General features: G+C 39.7%; 1 protein-coding gene across 1 annotated transcript in view; it reads right to left on the reverse strand.

Moving 5' to 3' along the window:
* The window catches only part of ADAMTS14 (ADAM metallopeptidase with thrombospondin type 1 motif 14), a gene marked incomplete at its 3' end in the record, with an annotated part of 83280 nt that overhangs the window by 62805 nt on the left and 1615 nt on the right, over positions 1 to 18860 (reverse strand). Inside the window, exons 2-4 of the mRNA XM_081328609.1 lie at positions 15050 to 15435; positions 9368 to 9524; positions 7126 to 7316 (exon numbers count right to left, since the gene is read on the reverse strand). Coding sequence (XP_081184735.1) covers positions 7126 to 7316; positions 9368 to 9524; positions 15050 to 15435 — 734 coding nt within the window. The remainder of the gene's footprint in view (positions 1 to 7125; positions 7317 to 9367; positions 9525 to 15049; positions 15436 to 18860) is intronic.

The following is an 18860-nucleotide window of genomic DNA, read 5'->3' on the forward strand; positions in this document are numbered from 1 at the left end:
TCGCCCCCCCCAGCGGCATTATTACAAAGTCAGCTTAATTGCCCCCAACAATCTGGGTCCTCATTTTACCTACCTCGGAAGGATGGAAGGCTGAGTCAACCTTGAGCCTGGTGGGATGCGAACCTGCACTAATTGCAGGCAGCTGGTGTTACTTAAGGAGGCATTAGCCCACTGCTCCACCAAGGCTCCTAACTAACTAACTAACTAACTAACTAACTAACTATCTAACTATAGGGACACAGTGGCTCAGTGGGTTAGGATGCTGAGCTTGTCGATCAGAAGGTCGGCAGTTTAGCAGGTCGAATCCCGAGTGCCGTGTAGCAGAGTGAGCGCCTGTTACTCGTCCCAGCTTCTGCCAACCTAGCAGTTTGAAAGCACGTAAAAAATGCAAGTAGAAAAATAGGGACCACTACAGTGGGAAGGTAACAGCGTTCCGTGCACCTTTGGCATCTAGTCATGCCGGCCACATGACCATGGAGACGTCCTCGGACAAGTGCTGGCTCTTCGGCTTTGAAACGGAGATGAGCTCCGGTCCCTAGAGTCGGAAACGACTAGCACGCATGTGCGGGGGAACCTTTACCTTTACCTTATGTAACTATCTCAACAGCATCTATCATTTACGCAATGTTTCCCCACCTTCCTCAGCCAGCCCTCTGGGAGTTGAAGTCCACAAGTCTTAAAGTTGCCAAGTTTGAAGACCCCTGTCCTAGCTGATCATTCTGCTGCTGATCATATTTTGTGTTTTTTAAATTGATCATGGATATTTTTTGTGTATTTGCATACTGTACTGGTTTTTAACTTGTTTTTTTATGGATTATTTTTTATATGTTGAGAGCCGCCCTGAATCACTTAGTTGAGATGAGCAGTCATACAAATTGAATAAATGTAAACAAACAAAATATAAATACATACATACAAACATTTCCCATTTCTTACAGTGCAATTTTCAAAATTTCCAGCTTCGGCAGATTGCTTAAAGGCATTAAGCCAAGCATTTGCTTACTTTCCAGGAGCTGATACTTAGAGAATAAAAATCTCTGGCCATAAAATCCAGGCAAGCAAGCAAGGAAAAAGTAATTCCCTTAGCTTTTATCAGATTATGTTTAATGAAAATGGGATTATGTTGTGAATAAATAAATGAATAAACAATTGGTGCCATTCTGCCTGCCTTTTATTAGTCCAGCAAGCGCAAATGCAGTGAGTTTTAAATACTTCTGAGGGTTTACCCAAAATAGAAGAAAATGCAATATAAATGATTAAAAGCCCATATTGCATGCCTGGCTTTTACCTCTATTACAATAGTTGATGGATTTACGCTCCTGGAAGCTCTTCATCTAATAATTGCTCCCAATCCACTCCTTCTCGTCCCATGCGAAATGCCACGTGGATAGTCCTGTACCATCTGAGCATGCTTGTTCAAGATACTGTTCAAGACATTCACTTTTGAGATAGTAGGCAAATAATTATACCCTTAAATACAGTCATAGTAGGTATGCTACCTGCTTTTTTCAAAGCAAATATCAGCTTCTACGGCACCACTTTAAATAGTTCAAACAAGTCTTTGTAAACATTTTTTGATGAACTGTTTGAAAGTATTTCCAAAATATACAGCATAGTCAAGTAAGTTTATTACGGTCAAAGAGCAGAGACCAGAACAACTTTCTGGACCAAGCCATGCAGGCAAATTGAAACAAAGCAGATGAAAGTTTGTGATGGTCAAAAAAGACTTCAACTGTAATGGCATATATAACCTGCTCACATGCACGCATCCCTGATTGGGGACAACTGTAGACCACAAACTTAAATTTAATTCTGTTAAATTTTGTGAGTACAATGGTTTTGTGAGTCCTTTGTATAGGTTTGTCTGCTCCCTACATCATATCTTGGGTAAGCAGAACACTATCCAACGTTCCCAGTGTATGAATGTCTAATTCATAGCTAGCTGCTCTTGAACATAATGAGATAACTTGATGGTCCAAAAACTATGTCTGAAGTTGGCTGGTTCTGAGAAAACTTCACCTGGTCCATTTCAAAATAGGTTCTGATGTTCCTTTGGAAAAATCTGTAGATGTTCATTCTCAGAAACAGGTCTACTTTGGCACCAGTCTACCTCTTCACACAGATTCTGTGAATATTCTCTTTGAATGCCAAGTATGGAGGCACCCAATTCAGTTGAAGAGAGAGATGTTCTTCTAAGTGTTGTTTAGTCTGCAGTTATGCAATAAAGGTAAAGGTAAAGGTTCCCCTGCACATGCGTGCTAGTCGTTTCCGACTCTAGGGGCCGGTGCTTATCTCCGTTTCAAAGCCGAAGAGTCAGCGCTTGTCCGAGGACGTCTCCGTGGTCATGTGGCCGGCATGACTAGACGCCAAAGGCGCACGGAATGCCTTTGTTACCTTCCCACCGTAGTGGTCCCTATTTTTCTACTTGCATTTTTACATGCTTTCGAACTGCTAGGTTGGCAGAAGCTGGGACGAGTAACAGGCGCTCACTCTGTTACGCGGCACTCGGGATTCGACCCGCCAAACTGCCGACCTTCTGATCGACAAGCTCAGCACCCTAACCCACTGAGCCACCGCGTCCCCTAGTTATGCAATATGCAGACATATTGCAATGAAAACTTTTGTTTCAAAGTAGTACAAACACTCCTTAAATAAAGCACAACAATTATCTGATACGAGTACTTCAGTTATAACTTTGTCAATGTTGACTATTTAAAGAAAGAAAAAAGAAAAAAACAGCCCATGCTTAGATCCATACCACACTAATGTTCTCCAAATAACCCACACTTTTCCATGGGAACCCTTTCGCTGGAATACTCTTCAGGGAATATGAAAAACAAAATGCATTCTGTATTTCCTTGCTATCGGTGCTGCAGTTTCTGCTAGTTCATCAGTTCCTTTCTTCGTAGGCAGGAGATACTCTTGGTGTGAACCAGTGCTTTTTTTGTAAAAGAAAAAGGTGCCGGAACTCACACATGTCATACAACCTGCCTTGCCTACCCTACAAGGTTCCCTCCCAAAAAGGTGCCGGAACTCCGTTCTGAGCGTTCTATGAGAAAAAAAAGCCCTGGTGTGAACTAACAGGATTAGTGTTCATTTGCCAAGCTTTGATCAGGTTGCAATTCGTATTTGTGGTGAAGATTCTCATAAATGCTGAACATAGTTTTTCTCCTCCCTCTGCAAAAATGCAGGACACTTGCTTTAAGTGTACATTCCATTGACCTATTTCCTAACTGAGGAAGAAATGACATGCAAAGGCAAAACAAAACCTAAATAAACAAACAAAACATAGGTTGTTTTTGACTAAAGTTAACATCTAGCATTGCAATGTATGGCAGTGAAAGCTGGCCCATAAGAAAGGCTGAGCGCCAAAGAATTGAGGCCTTTGAACTATGGTGCTGGAGAAGACGCCTGCGAGTCCCTTGGACTGCCAGGCGATCAAACCGGTCAGTCCTAGAGGAGATCAACCCTGACTGCTCTTTAGAAGGCCAGATCCTGAAGCTGAAACTCAAATACTTTGGCCACCTAATGAGAAGGAAGGACTCACTGGAGAAGAGCCCTAATGCTGGGAAAGGTTGAGGGCAAGAGAAGAAGGGGACGACAGAGAATGAGGTGGCTGGATGGAGTCACTGAAGCAGTAGGCGTGAGCTTAAATGGACTCCAGAAGATGGCAGAGGACAGGAAGGCCTGGAGGAATGTTGTCCATAGGGTCACGATGGGTCGGAGACGACTTCACAGCTAACAACAACAACAAAACATCTAGCGTTGCTTATTCCCTCTACTAATGTTAAGATTTTCATGAACTCTTTTATTTTTCCATTTAATGGCTCAAATATCAGAATATGCTGTTATGTACAATTAAAAACACAAACCATCCAAGCAAAATAAAAATATAACAAACCAATTTTCAACAGTTGCAAGAGATCAAATGCCTCATACGTTTAGGGTGGAATCCTAAACAATCAACAAATAGACTTGTAATATTATTTTCAAAATAAATAAGTTAACATCTAGCATTGCTTATTCCCTTTACTAATGTTAAGATTTTCAAGAATTATTTTATTTTCCCATTTTTATCCAAGATTGGATCAAATCTTAGAATAAAAAAAAACAAATCATAATAAGGAAAATAAAAATATAGCAAAAACCAATTTTTAACAGTTGCAAGAGGCTAAAAGTCTCATGGGTTTAGGGTAGATTCCTAAACAATCAACAAATAGACTTTTAATATTATTTTCAAAATAAATATTGAAATACCTCACAAATGTTTTTGGAAATCTTTTAACTAGTACTTTTTCCAACCAATTCAGCCAAAGAAAAGGAAGTATATATTTCTGAAGGGAGACTTAAACCATGTAACCAGGTTACAGAGCACATGCTTTACATATAAAGTGTTGAAACTCCAGATTTTGATCCTTCATAGGCAGGGTTGAATTCTCGCAAAACTACTGCAAATCCTTGCATATACAGAAGCTGCATTTTTGCCCCACTTGTTCTGAACCACCATTTTGCCTTCAAAATCCAAAGCATTCAAAGTACTGCATAACATTAAACTAGATGGATCTTCTGACTTAATCGCTTCCTTTGATCATTAGCAAATTGATATTCTATGATTATTAGTGAATTGAAGACTAATACATGGCAAAGGCTGCATCTCCTAGAGAAGCAACCTCACTCAGTTGTTGAGACTGGGATCAACTTTAGTATGATAAGGATCTTTGTGCTTTTGTTGCGCTATTTTTCCAAAATAAATTTTCTAATAACAAGTCTGATAGGAATCAGAAAAAAACAGCCTTGTAACTCAGTGAGAACCAGAGCAATACAACAGTGCCACAATTTAGTGCATGAGACTTCACCAAAAAAATTAAAATGCAGACCATTCAAGGATTTAAACATTCTGGAATAGACTCAAAAAAGGGAGTGTCAGCCCACTGCTCTCAACATTAAGAATAATAGGTTTCCATAAGCCCTGATCAGAATGTTTCAGATACATCTTCCATATGCTTTTTAAAAGCAGCTTCACACTATCACAGAAATCCTCAAAATGACTTTACCCTCTCCTCTGTAGCACATGATGGCTAAACTATAGGCACATAATTGTGCATTTGCATAACTTGCTTGACTCGGGGTTAAGTCATTTTCATTGCACAATATATTGATATTGAAAGAATCGTGAAACCGAAAGAGACTGTTTAGGATGTTGATCTCACTGTACATTTAATCAAATGGCCTGGATTCATACAACCTACGAAGCTGCAAAAACACTAATCAAGGGCAACTTTGCTTGTCTTTACTTGATCTGGTCAAAGCAGAACCACGTTTTTTAATTGGGGCTATATAACCAGCTCCTACCACGTTCTGAGTTGGCCTTCAGTGCTCAGTCCCCCTTTTATTTGGTCTTCTGTATGTTTCTCTTTCAAAGAAACCTATAAGCTATATTCTGCAGTTATTTTAGCAGCAGGAAAAAGCGAAGGCAGCCTTGTCAAATTCTGGGAAAAGCTTCTTCAGAAGCTGCCAAGGCTCAAACAAATGCCTTTTGAAACACTGCTGCCCTTTGTGTGACATAACCACTTAATGGGAATCCAGCCTAAAGACAAACTTCTGAAAAGATCACCAGCCTTGATGGATAACTAACTGAGGAGGGCCTGAAGCTGTGGGTGTTCCTCACCAAGTCTGCCAGAAATTTGACAAGGTTGCAAAAAGGAAGTCTCAAAACCAGAAACAAAGCAAAAGGAAAAGGAAAGACCTGCCTCAAAGCTAGCAAAGGAGATGATGGTTTGGTAAACTATTCATTTTGCACTTTAGGCAAAGGTCACGTTTTCCCTATCATTTTTTAGCTCTTTAAAGCTTTTTGATGGAGATTTTTCCATCCCAAAAAACGAAACTGAACTTCTCTTTCAGGACCCATCCTTACAGCATCCCAGATACTGACAAACTGAAATGCTTTCCCCACTTTTTTGACCACTTTTTGTGCTATCACCCAACAACAGGGAAGGGGGGAAAGACAGCAAAACAATAAACAGCAGTGCAGAAAAGGGAGAGAATCTTTTTTCTTTCCGGAAAAGAGAAAATCCATTTATGATTTGGATAGGATGAATAATCAAAGAAAGTCATGCTGAAGGCTAGATTTAAAGGTCATCTCAAATGTGAGGTCCACAAGTCATCAAGTTTGAAGACCCCTGCTTTAAGGCCCCATCGGCCAACAAAGCAGGAAGCTCAAAAGTAAAAAGATAATAAAATTTAAAAAGAAATCAATCTACTTGGAGGTTTGTTTGAAATATGATACTGTATATACTTTTCTACATATACTTTCAATATCTACAAGAAAAAAAATAATGACGGAACAGGTCCATGAATTCTCCTCTTCCTTGACTCCTTATTTTATTGAAACCTTTAATTTTTTTAACCTTAAATAAATAATCATGGGTATTAACTAGGCAAGACACAATACTGTGCAATAAATCCAATGAATACCATGGACAACAGCTCATCGGCTTCCATACATTTTGATATAGGTTGGAAGAAAGTCCTAGTTCTGGCCACCCATTCAAGAATGACTTAATCACTCATCCCCAAAACTGCATACAATATTTATGTTATAATCCCATTTAAACATTTTTAAATGCACAAAGTTCTATGACTAAAGATGTAACTGCTCCAAAGCATGCAAAACTCTTTAAATCTTCTATAAAACTATCTGACAACCCTGTTATACCTCAGTGAAGTAGATCCTTTGCTCATGAATGCTATGTTCTATAAAACATCTGCCCAATTTTTTGTGTATTTTGGAGTGCCAAATAGGTATCACATTTTTCTGACAGCAAAACCTGAAAATATGTTCTGGGCACAGTACATACTTTGAAGGCATCAGGGAAGGCTGCAATACGTAATACCACATGCTACGCTTCAAGATATTACATTATGTACTATGCCTTCATCGCGGATACACAAATTCTTAGGAGACATATCTGGCCTCTTACGTGGGCAATTAATGTGGAAATCTTCCCTGACATTCATACCAGGAAGACTGTGTGATCACACTCAGTCTGTGAACTATGCCCAATTTCTTTTTGCTTTCTTTCCCTCCCCTACAAGACAAGAAACACAAGATGAAAAGAACCTCACTATGTTCATAAGGGTGAGAACGTAATTCTGGACATGCTCCTTCCCATGGAACCGTACAACTGAATCATCCACAGCCAACAGGACCTCTATGTTGTAGTCAACCTTCTTTGCATGTCGCCTCTTCCTGTCTGCTTCACCCATCTGATCTTCAATTAGATTCAAAGCCCGGGGGAGCTGACCCAAGATGAAGTCTGGAATTAGAAGAGTTAAAAAACAAATGGCAGCATAAGAAATGGGTGAAATAGGATCACCTTAATAAGCCTGCTAATATCTTTAAAGGGATGCGGTGGCTCAGTGGGTTAGGACGCTGAGCTTATCGATCAAATGGTCGGCAGTTTGGCGGGTCGAATCCCAAGTGCCGCGTAACAGAGCGAGTGCCTGTTACTCGTCCCAGCTTCTGCCAACCTAGCAGTTCGAAAACACGTAAAAATGCAAGTAGAAAAATAGGGACCACTACGGTGGGAAGGTAACAGTGTTCCATGTGCCTTTGGCGTCTAGTCATGCCGGACACATGACCACGGAGACGTCCTTGGACAAGCGCTGGCTCTTCAGCTTTGAAACGGAGATGAGCACCGGCCCCTAGAGTTGGAAACGACTAGCACGCATGTGCGGGAGAGCCTTTACCTTTACCTAATATCTTTAAAATGCATTGGTCCGTAACACCTGCCTACACACACCAATTCAGGCATTCAAACTGAGGTTTATATATATAGCTGCTGGATAGAAGGAAGGAAGAAGGAAGACAGCTACACCCAAGTGCCACTGAAGGATAAGACAAGTCCTGAAGAGCTAGCTCAATGGGAAGAACAAGATCTAAGCCAAGGGTGTCAAACTGCCAGCCCATGGGCCAGTTGTATCATGCAGAGGCCGCGCCCAGCCCAGCTCCGGCAATGCAAAAAAAGTCACGATAGATCGCAATACATCATGTGACGCAGCGAGTTTGACACCCGTGATCTAAGCCATCAATGTGGCGTTACCTACTTTTACAATGTTCTGCTTGCAAATTTGAAAATGCAGCAATAGAATAAATGCTAGACAAGACTCCAGTATTCTGTCATCTAAAGCTATAACTTTGGACGTCTTCTATCCTTAGCACTGGATGAAAGTGCTAACAGTGGAACCTGCACACTTTCCTTATTAGTATTGCCTGTCTCTCTTTTATTTCCCATCTGATCCCAGGATGACATTATCTTTTTCCAAACCATTGCAAAAAGTTAGGAAATTGCCCAACATAGATTGACACTCTGGAGCAATAGATAGGAGAATTAATCTTTTTGCTCTTGCTATCATTTCAAATCAGAGAAACACCTACCATTTGCAATATTAAAATAAGCTTCACTGAAAACTGTAAATGTGAGTGGAGTGATACCAATCGGTGAGGGCAAAATCCTTCCAAGCCCCACCACAGGGGATTGAGGCTAATCGAGAAACATCAAACACTTAAGAAGTGACAAGGATCACATTTTGAGCCTAGAGGTTTGCTAAGCCTTAGTTTTTAGCCATGTTTTGTTGAGTAACTCATAACCGTAATGAAATCCACCATCTCGTAGCCCAACCCAATTCACAGGGTTTTTGTGGGGAAAATCGGGGGCATTAGGTATGTACATTGTTTTGCCTAACCAAAAACAAAGGTGAGGTAAACATTTTAAAATAAATAAATAGTAGCTGGATTCACACATCATAGGTAAAGGTAAAGGTTCCCCCGCACATGCGTGCTAGTCGTTTCCGACTCTAGGGGCCGGTGTTCATCTCCGTTTCAAAGCCAAAGAGCCAGCGCTTGTCCGAGGACGTCTCCGTGGTCAAGTGGCCGGCATGACTAGACGCCAAAGGCGCACGGAACGCTGTTACCTTCCCACCGTAGTGGTCCCTATTTTTCTACTTGCATTTTTACGTGCTTTCGAACTGCTAGGTTGGCAGAAGCTGGGATGAGTAACAGGCGCTCACTCTGTTATGCGGCACTCGGGATTCGACCCGCCAAACTGCCGACCTTCTGATCGACAAGCTCACACATCATACATAAATATAAATGATGCTTTTCAAACACAGAGCTAGGTTTATGCAGCCTGCTAACTCAAAACCAACCAAACCACGCATTACTGTCAATGTGTCTTTGCTCAGAGACATTCAAGAACAATTACACCTTCTTTGAAATTGATGCTATGCCGATTGAGACCAGATATGAATTCTGTACAGTCTCCTAAATAAGATGAATGTGTCATTGTGTTTGTTTCCTCAGTCATACCTTCATTATGATAATCTTTGAATGCTTCTGTTCTCTCTTGTCTGATAGCAGACCTGCGGTAGACCACATGAGCTCTCCCATCCTCTTCTTTCTCCCACTGTCCTCTCTCCAGAGGCTCAATGAAAAATTCACCATTGTCTGTTCGAATGAGACCAGCCTGGAAAACCACAGGACAAAAAGAATGAAAGAAAAATAAAATATTTATTTTCTTATTGATTAACACACCCTTGAATTTGCTAAAGGTTTAATCGCTTCTCTTGTTATTAAAGGAATACTCAAATGTTAATTTCTATCACAATTCAACAGTGTAGCAGTTGTGTGTCTCAATATTTTCTTGATGGAAACAAATACAGACAACATGCAGTTTCAGCAATGATCAAACGCCAAAAGCAAATGTCCATAGCCCTATTTTTATTTATTTATTTATCGTAGTTATATAGCAGTCCATATCACTTTAAATGAGATTTTGGGTAGCATACAGCCAATGAACAGTTAAAAATAATGCAACAACCATTAAAATCTATTAATAGCTGAAATTGTAGGTATGAAAAACTTCAAGAATACAAAACTTTGGTTCTTCACAGACATTTTGCCTCAGGAGGATATTATTAATAAATAATAAGTTAATTATCTGAGTTTGGGGGATTTGTGGCAATGGAATTCTTGTTCCTTCTAATATGTTCTTCCCAATTTATCTATATTGTTCTTAGTGTGGGTTTAAGAACTTCAGGAACCGAAATATTCAACTTCATCTAAGTTGTATTCAGAAGTGGCTTTCTAGATTCAGTTCATGACAGCTCTATTATTCAGGTTTTTAAAAATATGTCAGACAAAGCATGCTATAGAAATGTTAATGAGTAACTACATGGAACAACATATTTTAAGTAGCAATGTTACAATGAATTGAAATAGCTGAAATGCAAATGAAAAAGAGCTGAAATGGATTGTACATTGACTGCAAAGATTCATAGTGCTGACTTAAGCTATCACTAAATCTGCTTGATCACCATGCTCTTTCACTGCATCTGTTGGTTAGGCAAAAATTCTTTTCTAACATAGTGGTTATATCCTGACCCTGGTAAAACAAAAAAATCTGTGGGAATCTCACACCAGGACAAGCCATATTACTATACTTGGTGACCTCCAATTTATCATTATTTATACATTTATTTATTACTTCAGAGTTGCCTATACTGGCCCGTATGTATGTATACAGTTTGCTGAGGCCTCATAGTTATTACATTTTCAGTCTCATTTGCTTGTGTGTCTATATTACCAAAGACTGCATTATTTATACACTAAATACTATATATATTATTAATTGTATATTCAAGCTAGCTGCTGCTGATCCATGTGATAGCTGTACTGACAAAACTACACTATTTTAGGAGAGTGGACAGTATTATGTTACATTACAATAACTATACACACACACACACACACACACACTCAAGGGTAGAGACTTTCATTTGGATGTTCACTTAACTATGAGCCAGCAGTGTGCAGCAGCAGCCAAAAAAGCTAATACAATCCTGGATTGTGTAAACAGAGGCATAGAATCAAGATCATGTGAAATATTAGTACCGCTTTATGAAACCCCCGTAAGACCACACCTGGAATACTGCAGCCAATTTGGTCACCATATCACACAAAAAAAGTTGAGAATTTGGAAAAAAATTCAGAGAAAAGCAACTAAGATGATCAAAAGCCTGGAGACTAAAACATATGAAGAACAGCTGCGTGACTTGGGTTTGGCTAGTTTAAAGAAAAGAAGAAATAGGGGAGACATAATAGCAGTGTTCCAGTATCTGAGGGGCTTCCACAAGGCAGAGGGAGACAGGTTATTCACCAAAGCACCAGATAGAAGGACGAGAAACAGTGGTTGGAAACTGAACAAAGAGAGAAGCAACCTTTGAATTAAGGAGAAACTTCCTGACAGTGAGGACAATCAACCAGTGGAACAGCTTACCCCCCAGAAATGGTGGGCGATCTATCACTGGAGATTTTTAAGAAGAGACTAGATATTCACCTGTCTGAGATGGTCAAAGTAGGAATCTCTGTAATATCTACCTCTTGATCTGGTCTACCTCTATGGGCTGACCTCAATCTTGAAAGCCAATGTCTTCCCTTATGCCATGCAAAATCAAGGTACTCTGACAGTATTTATTTATTTAAAATTATATGCAGTTCAAATTATTCTGAGTTTCTTTCTCATGCATCCTTCGATCTCCAGGCTGTGTAATCTCTTGTCTAAGTCCTTATCAGCTCTTTTATGACTTTCTCAGTGTCACTGTAAAAACCTTTACGCAGCTCAATTGATTTGCTGGTGTAGGTGATCAATCATAACCTGTCATGCAGAATTATCTTCAAATGATCAACTGCATTTATCTTTGAATAAGCAATGTACCAACTTCTCCTATCTCTGCAACACAGCCAGGACATAATTCCAGATCAAATCTCACCTTGTTATAAATCCATCCTATATACATTTTAATCCAAACATACACATTTACTTAATACTAATTACAATTCTCTTGACTATCTCTACAAATTCCCTTGGATAGACTAAATACTATCATAATAAAACGGTTCTAAAAATAAATCTTCCTAAGGAATATATTATGGTATAAATTTGCCTAAATACAAGAGTTTGAACCCAAAGGGTTCCACTTATTAACATTTATTCTTGGAACAGCGTCTCTTTTTCACTTGTATGCACACATTCAACACTGCTATCTCGTTACTTTTTAGTTGAACTTTCTTTTTCAAGAAATAAAATAGGAGTACGGGAATGTCTGGTTTTCCAAACAACTGCCTTTGCTACTGGATAAGTCTACCCATTAAATTTACAACTCCCACTGGGTGCTGCATGTTATTCAAAAATAGCAAGTAAAACAATGCTTAGCAAATGATACAATGCCTGGCACAGCCTTTTGAGATCTTGTTTCACATGTCAATATGCTTTGCAGGCAGGCAGGCTGCTTCAGAACGCAGACAGCGCCTTAAATCCACTGCAGATTCTGCAGCCTCTTCTGAACTTTTTTTACATTCGTGATTCTTTGAGATTTGCCAAACATTCCACAGCATAATCAGAAAGTCAAAAGCTGTTTTGCATCATCCTTCTTTGCTATAGTTCTGCCCACCTTGAACCTAGAACAGACCTTTCCGAAGAGAAATTCAGCAGCTGAGGGAAGTGGATAAATTACCAAGCCAAGGCAGCTCGAACGTGGGAGTCTTGCCAACAAACTAATCTCAAAGTGAACCTCCATGCCAAATCCTCTTGATACTTGTAGATGCTGTCCAAGCAAACTCTAGGGGAAGTTTTGAGTTAGTACATGATTGTACATTTGGCTGCCTGGAGATTTTATCTCAAGAATTCTCCCAGAAGGGAAGAGGAATCTAGTTATCTAGTTCTAAACAATGATACAACAGTGTCAGTGACAAATAGGATTGGCAATAAGCTTGTTGGAGACTTTGTTGTGTTAACATTTCCCTACTGACCTCCTTTGCTTAGTTCCTAGTTTCACACGAGATGCAGTGCATCGGACTTTATATAATTATCATTCTTTCTAACTTGCTGTGTTTGGTATGAACGAGTCCCATCTTTCATTATATCTGTCCATACATTGTCTATAAGCAATCCGCTCATAAGTGGCAAGTAATCATGTCTTCGATAAAGTGAGTGAATGAGGCAATACAGTTATTTTTCCAAGGCTGCAATATCAGTCTTTTGGCTATAATAAGGGCATGGAAATCCATTTACCTTGTCCAGTTGTCAAATTCCAAATACTAGGTAGGTAGTTAGGAAGAATATATTCTGAAAAGTTTAGCTTCTGTTGCACAATAATGTTTCTATAATCCAGTACTTTCTTCCAAAATTTAATACTTCTGTACTTACTGCTTTATCTAAGGCAGAACTAGAACTCACAGTCTCCTAGTTTCCAGCCTGGTGCATTAACCACTAAAGCAAGCTGGTTCTCATGAACCAACTTAGTGTTCAATTAAATTAAATTTTATTTTTACATTTTAAGCTCTTTTTTCATGGACCTCTAAGTTAATTAATACGCATTGTTTACAATTTACAATTATGCTTTGATTCAATTTTATCATACCTGCACCAATTAAATTAAATATAGATACAGATCTCCTTTCTTCCAGATATGTGTGTCTTCTACCTCATCTTTCTTTCTTGTTTGATGCACCTTTTATATTTTAAGTCTGAAGGCCAGGAATGTTCTGTTAATGTATTCCAGAAGAGTACTATGTAAACTAAATTTTAGACAGAAGGAACCCAAACTATCACTACTGCTATCAAACTGAAAAAATGGCCACCTGAATTTTTTCCACAGAAGCATGAACAAAAGCCAATTTCTTCACAGAAGTTTACTGACCTCACACCAATAGGATTTGCAAAAGGATGAACGTGGCAGGAGGAAAGAATGTAGATCAAAGCCATATGAAATCTAATTTAAAATTCCACCTTTATATCATAGATCGTTTACAACAAATGAGGTGCCTCATGAAAATATAGTGAGGCCACATCTCTTGGAAATCCTAAACAGAAATGGCGTTGCTCTTATTCATGTGCAAACACAAAAATGCTTTATATGTATAAAACATGTGGTTGAAGATTCTACTAGGTGTGGTTGAAGATTGTATTGCATGTCTAAGTGTATTTACACAAATTCCTTGGGTGTCTAGTCGCACTTGGCCAAATAAACTGAACTATTCTATTCTATTCTATTCTATTCTATTCTATTCTATTCTATTCTATTCTATTCTATTCTATTCTATTCTAAAGCAGCTGCTTTAATAAGCTACAGGAAGGCACTATATTTGTGTTCTCACACAGTCCTTTTCCTAATTATTTTCAAAGCACTATATAGTTATGATTCATGGTACAATCAGATGTTCAGACTTGATTTGGTATTTTTATTCATCTTCCTAGGCAGATGTTGATGTGTTATGTGTTAGTTAGTTAGTCAAGGAGAGAAGCAACCTAGAACTAAGGATAAACTTCCTGACAGTTAGAACAATTAACCAGTGGAACAACCTGCCTCCAGAAGTGGTGAATGCTCCAACACTGGAGGTTTTTAAGAAGAGACTGGACAGCCATTTGCCTGAAATGGTATAGGGTTTCCTGCCTGAGCAGGGGGTTGGACTAGATGATCTCCAAGGTCCCTTCCAACATTATTATTATTATTATTATTATTATTATTATTATTATTATTATTATTATTATATGTTGTTGTTGTTGTTGTTATTGTTGTTGTTGTTGTTGAGCGGAAGACCAGCCAGATCTTCTGACTGGATTTTGCATTTTTGTCCACCTATTGAGTCTTTCCCAAGGACCTGGGATATTACTATTAATTTATCCCCACCTGTTTTGTATATATTTATTTTGCTCAACTCAAAGAAGCAAACCCGCCTAATACTCCTACCTATTTTCCATCACAATATAAACTATATATTGCAATTACATGGCTTCTTATGCTAATCTTATTCTGCTCTCGGAAAATAATTCTATGTGTAATTATTTCAAAGGCTGCACATCTTTATTAGTCCATACATGGAATTTCTACTTGCAAAACTCACAATAAAGCCATTGTGAGCAATACAAGAAGGAAGTCTAGAGAAGTTTTGGGTGAGAAACAGAATGGAATGAGATGGCCATTTCCTTACCAATCCATCACAATTGCTAATCGCCACTGTGGCCTCTGGCAAGCCTGTGATTCCTCCTGTGAAGACGCATTCCTGCTTCAAGGGTTCACGAAAAACTTTTTGGAAATCTTCTTGCCACTCAGCCAAAGCACCAGGAGACACCAGCTTCTGGTTGGGTTTCAAGCGAAGATGCAGTTCCTTGCCCAAAACACTAACATTGAAGAAGTACAAGTGACTCCCAGAGAGGGCTTGTTTCATAGGGGTGCTGCGAACCGTCCTGTGTCGACCTGAGTGATGTGCAGGAGCCGGTGAATCAGACACCACATGTGATAGGAACCGTCCCTGGTGATCTACACTGAAGGGCACAATCACATCATATTCACTTAGCATTCCAGACAGGAGCAGCTCTATGGAAATAAATACGGATAGACAAACTTCAATACATTCAAATGAAACAAATTTTGGTGTGAAAAGGAGCCTTTCTTCCCCAAATGTCTACACCTGTAACTTCAGCAACATGGAATTTTATTCAGCGACTCTTCACTTATAGCGAATCCTAAGAAAGTTGACTTTGCGTGATGTCACAAACCCATATTTTAATTTAGTACAGGGGCAGGCAACCTTGGCTCTTTTATGACTCGTGGACTTCAACTCCCAGAATTCCTGAGCCAGCTATGCTGGCTCAGGAATTCTGGGAGTTGAAGTCCACGAGTCATAAAAGAGCCAAGGTTGCCTACCCCTGATTTAGTAGGTGTGTCCAGTTTACATTTTGTATGTTGTAGGTACCCAGGAAGGGAAAAAATAGAATTAAAATGGGTGAATTTTGCAACTCGGATACATTAATGCAAATATACATTACATTTGCAAAAAGTCCTATGTGTCCTATTTTTTTCCCTTATTTATTTTGATTTTACTTCTCATCAGATAGGAAAAAAATGATGTAAGTCTTTGGACCACTGAAAATATAAAACATGTATTCAGCAAGGCATTGCTACATACTTTAAAGCATATTTTCACATCAAAGGCCTTTGCCAAAGCTTGTATTGCATACATTCCTGCTTTCTGAACTGAAAAAGCTCAGAAAGGTCCATTCTGTACCATCCTACCAACCAACAATGCATTTTGCACTTTTTTTTCTGCACTGCACTCTATAGCTAGTGATACAGGCATGCAGCCATCACAACTAAATATTTTGATGATGTACTGACTGTTGTACAAGCCTGTGAAAATGATTTAAGTGATTGTGATTTGATTCTGATCTTTTACCCTCATTCTTACGGCAGCTGGCCATTCATACAGAAAAATGTAATGTTCAGATTTTTGTTTTTAAGCATTCCTCTTCCCACTCCCATTTGCAGCCATTATCCTTGGTTTACACACACACACACACACACACACACACACACAAAAGCAAGCCCTGGTGAAGGAGATTTGAAGTGAATAGGAACCGCCCCTTCATCTCCAGTGGCAAAACAAAGTTATTTCCCTTACAAACTTCAGTTTGTCAAATGAATACAGTATGTTCAACACAGCAGAAGAGAATTGTGCTGACACACATCGATGGCACTTACATGGGCAGCTGACACCAAGCATCTAAGTGATTCATTCTGTAACCAAACCCAAGTAACACATAATGTAAGTATTCCAAAAGGGAGAAATCCCTTGAAATGAAATAATGGTTCAGCAAGATAACAAGATAACTGAAAAGTCTTGGAATAGAATCCAGAACAGTTTTCAGCTTCTCATCCCCGGAAAACTATTGCTAGGGTAGACATCATGTGTCAAAATAAGATTAACAGCCTCACATTTAAATATTTAAATTATTTACACATAACACATTTAAATAATACATACTAAGAATATGATCAAGCAATGTTTCTCTATAAACAGAGTTCTCTTTACAAACAAAGTTCTTCTGATTGGTATGCTGCAAAACTCCTGCTGTGTATTCTATTTTACTTTATAGCCTATTGACTTCCACGTCAGGACACCACCACAAAGATCTCCAAAATGAGATCTACTGTATCTGCAAGAAACTAGCCAGTCCAGCAGAAATCCATAAACCTGTCTAGCATTTATTATTGTGTTTATTAAAAACAAGTTTGACACTACAGAGAAAATCAGACTGACAGGGGCTGAAAAATAACCATCAATGGTCAAATTTAAACCTACTCTTTATGTTCATGCCTGTCGCAAGGCAGACGATGGATTTTTAAAAGATGGGCAACTGCTTTCTCCCTTGTAATAGAAGAAAAGTTTTTTTTTAAAATTCCATTTATATCCCGCCCTTCTCCGAAGACTCAGGGCGGCTTACAATCTAAGAAGCACAAATCAATGTGCTTAGCAATAGCCTTCATTCTATGTATATGCCTGCTTATTAGGGCTTTCGGGGGGCCCCAAGTGGCATTATTACAAAGTCAGCTTATTGCCCCCAACAATCTGGGTCCTCATTTTACCTACCTGGGAAGGATGGAAGGCTGAGTCAACCTTGAGCCTGGTGGGACTCGAACCTGCACTAATTGCAGGCAGCTGGTGTTACTTAAGGAGGCATTAGCCCACTGCTCCACCAAGTCCTGTCTTCCTTTCGAGTTTCCAAACAGGAAAGCTAAAGCTGGGCAGATCAGACACCGCATGAAATGGGAAGCTGGTGCCTAGAAATCTGGGGGCCAGTTGCAAAGAAAAGCTCAAATATCACTGTAATTAGCAACATGTGGCAGATGGGGAGCTGTTTCCATATCTACTGGGATTAAGAGATATCCTGCACATCATCTGGACAGGAGGGCATGCAGGATCCAGAGAAAGTAATGCACAGGTAGGAGGCAATTTGTCCTTAACATGAAAAGGCAGTTTTTTCAAGGACAGGTAGATATTCCAGAGGGCAGGAGCAACAGCTGAGAAGGCCTCCTTCCTGGACTCCGCCAACCGGAATAATCGGGCTGACGGGACCCGCAGCATGCCTCCTCTGCCGGCATGAGTGATACGGGCCAATCCTTGTGAGGTGAGACAGTCCCAGAAGTAACCTGGATCAATACTGGGCATTTTCAATATACGGGAGCTTTGTAAAGGAGTCAAGGACAGATCCAGCCTAGAACTAAGGAGGAATTTCCTGACACTGAGAACAAATTTCCTGACAGTGGAGCGGCTCGCCTTCAGAAATTGTGGATGCTTCATCACTGGAGGTTTTTTAAGAAGAGACTGGACAGCCACTTGTCTGAAATGGTACAGGATCTCCTGCTTGAGCAGGGGGTTGGACTAGAAGACCTCCAAGGGCCCTTCCAACTCATTCTCTTCTGTTCTATGGATGGAAACTAATCTAAGAGAGAGAAGCAACCTGGAATCAAGGAGAAACTTCCCAAGAGTGTGAACAATTAACCAGTGGAGCAGCTTTGCCTTCAGATGTTGTGGCTGCTTCATCAGGGGAGGCTTTTAAGAAGAGACTGGACAGCCACTTGTCTGGAATGGTATAGGGCAGGGGTAGGCAACCTCGGCTCTTTTATGACTCATGGACTTCAACTCCCAGAATTGAGTTGAAGTCCATGAGTCATAAAAGAGCCGAGGTTGCCTACCCCTAGTATAGGGTCTCCTGCAGGAGCAGGGGGTTGGACTAGAAGACCTCCAAGGTCCCTTCCAACTCTCTCTCTCTCTCTGAGAGAGAGAGAGAGAGAGAGAGAGAGAGAGAGAGAGAGAGAGAGAGAGGGAGGGAGGGAGGGAGAGAGAGATAATGGATAAATGATAGATAGATAGATAGATAGATAGATAGATAGATAGATAGATAGATAGATAGATAGATAGATAGATAGATAGATAGATAGATAATGGATAAATGATAGAT

Source organism: Vipera berus (assembly GCF_964194415.1).
Source record: "Vipera berus genome assembly, chromosome: 5".
NCBI lineage: Eukaryota > Metazoa > Chordata > Lepidosauria > Squamata > Viperidae > Vipera > Vipera berus.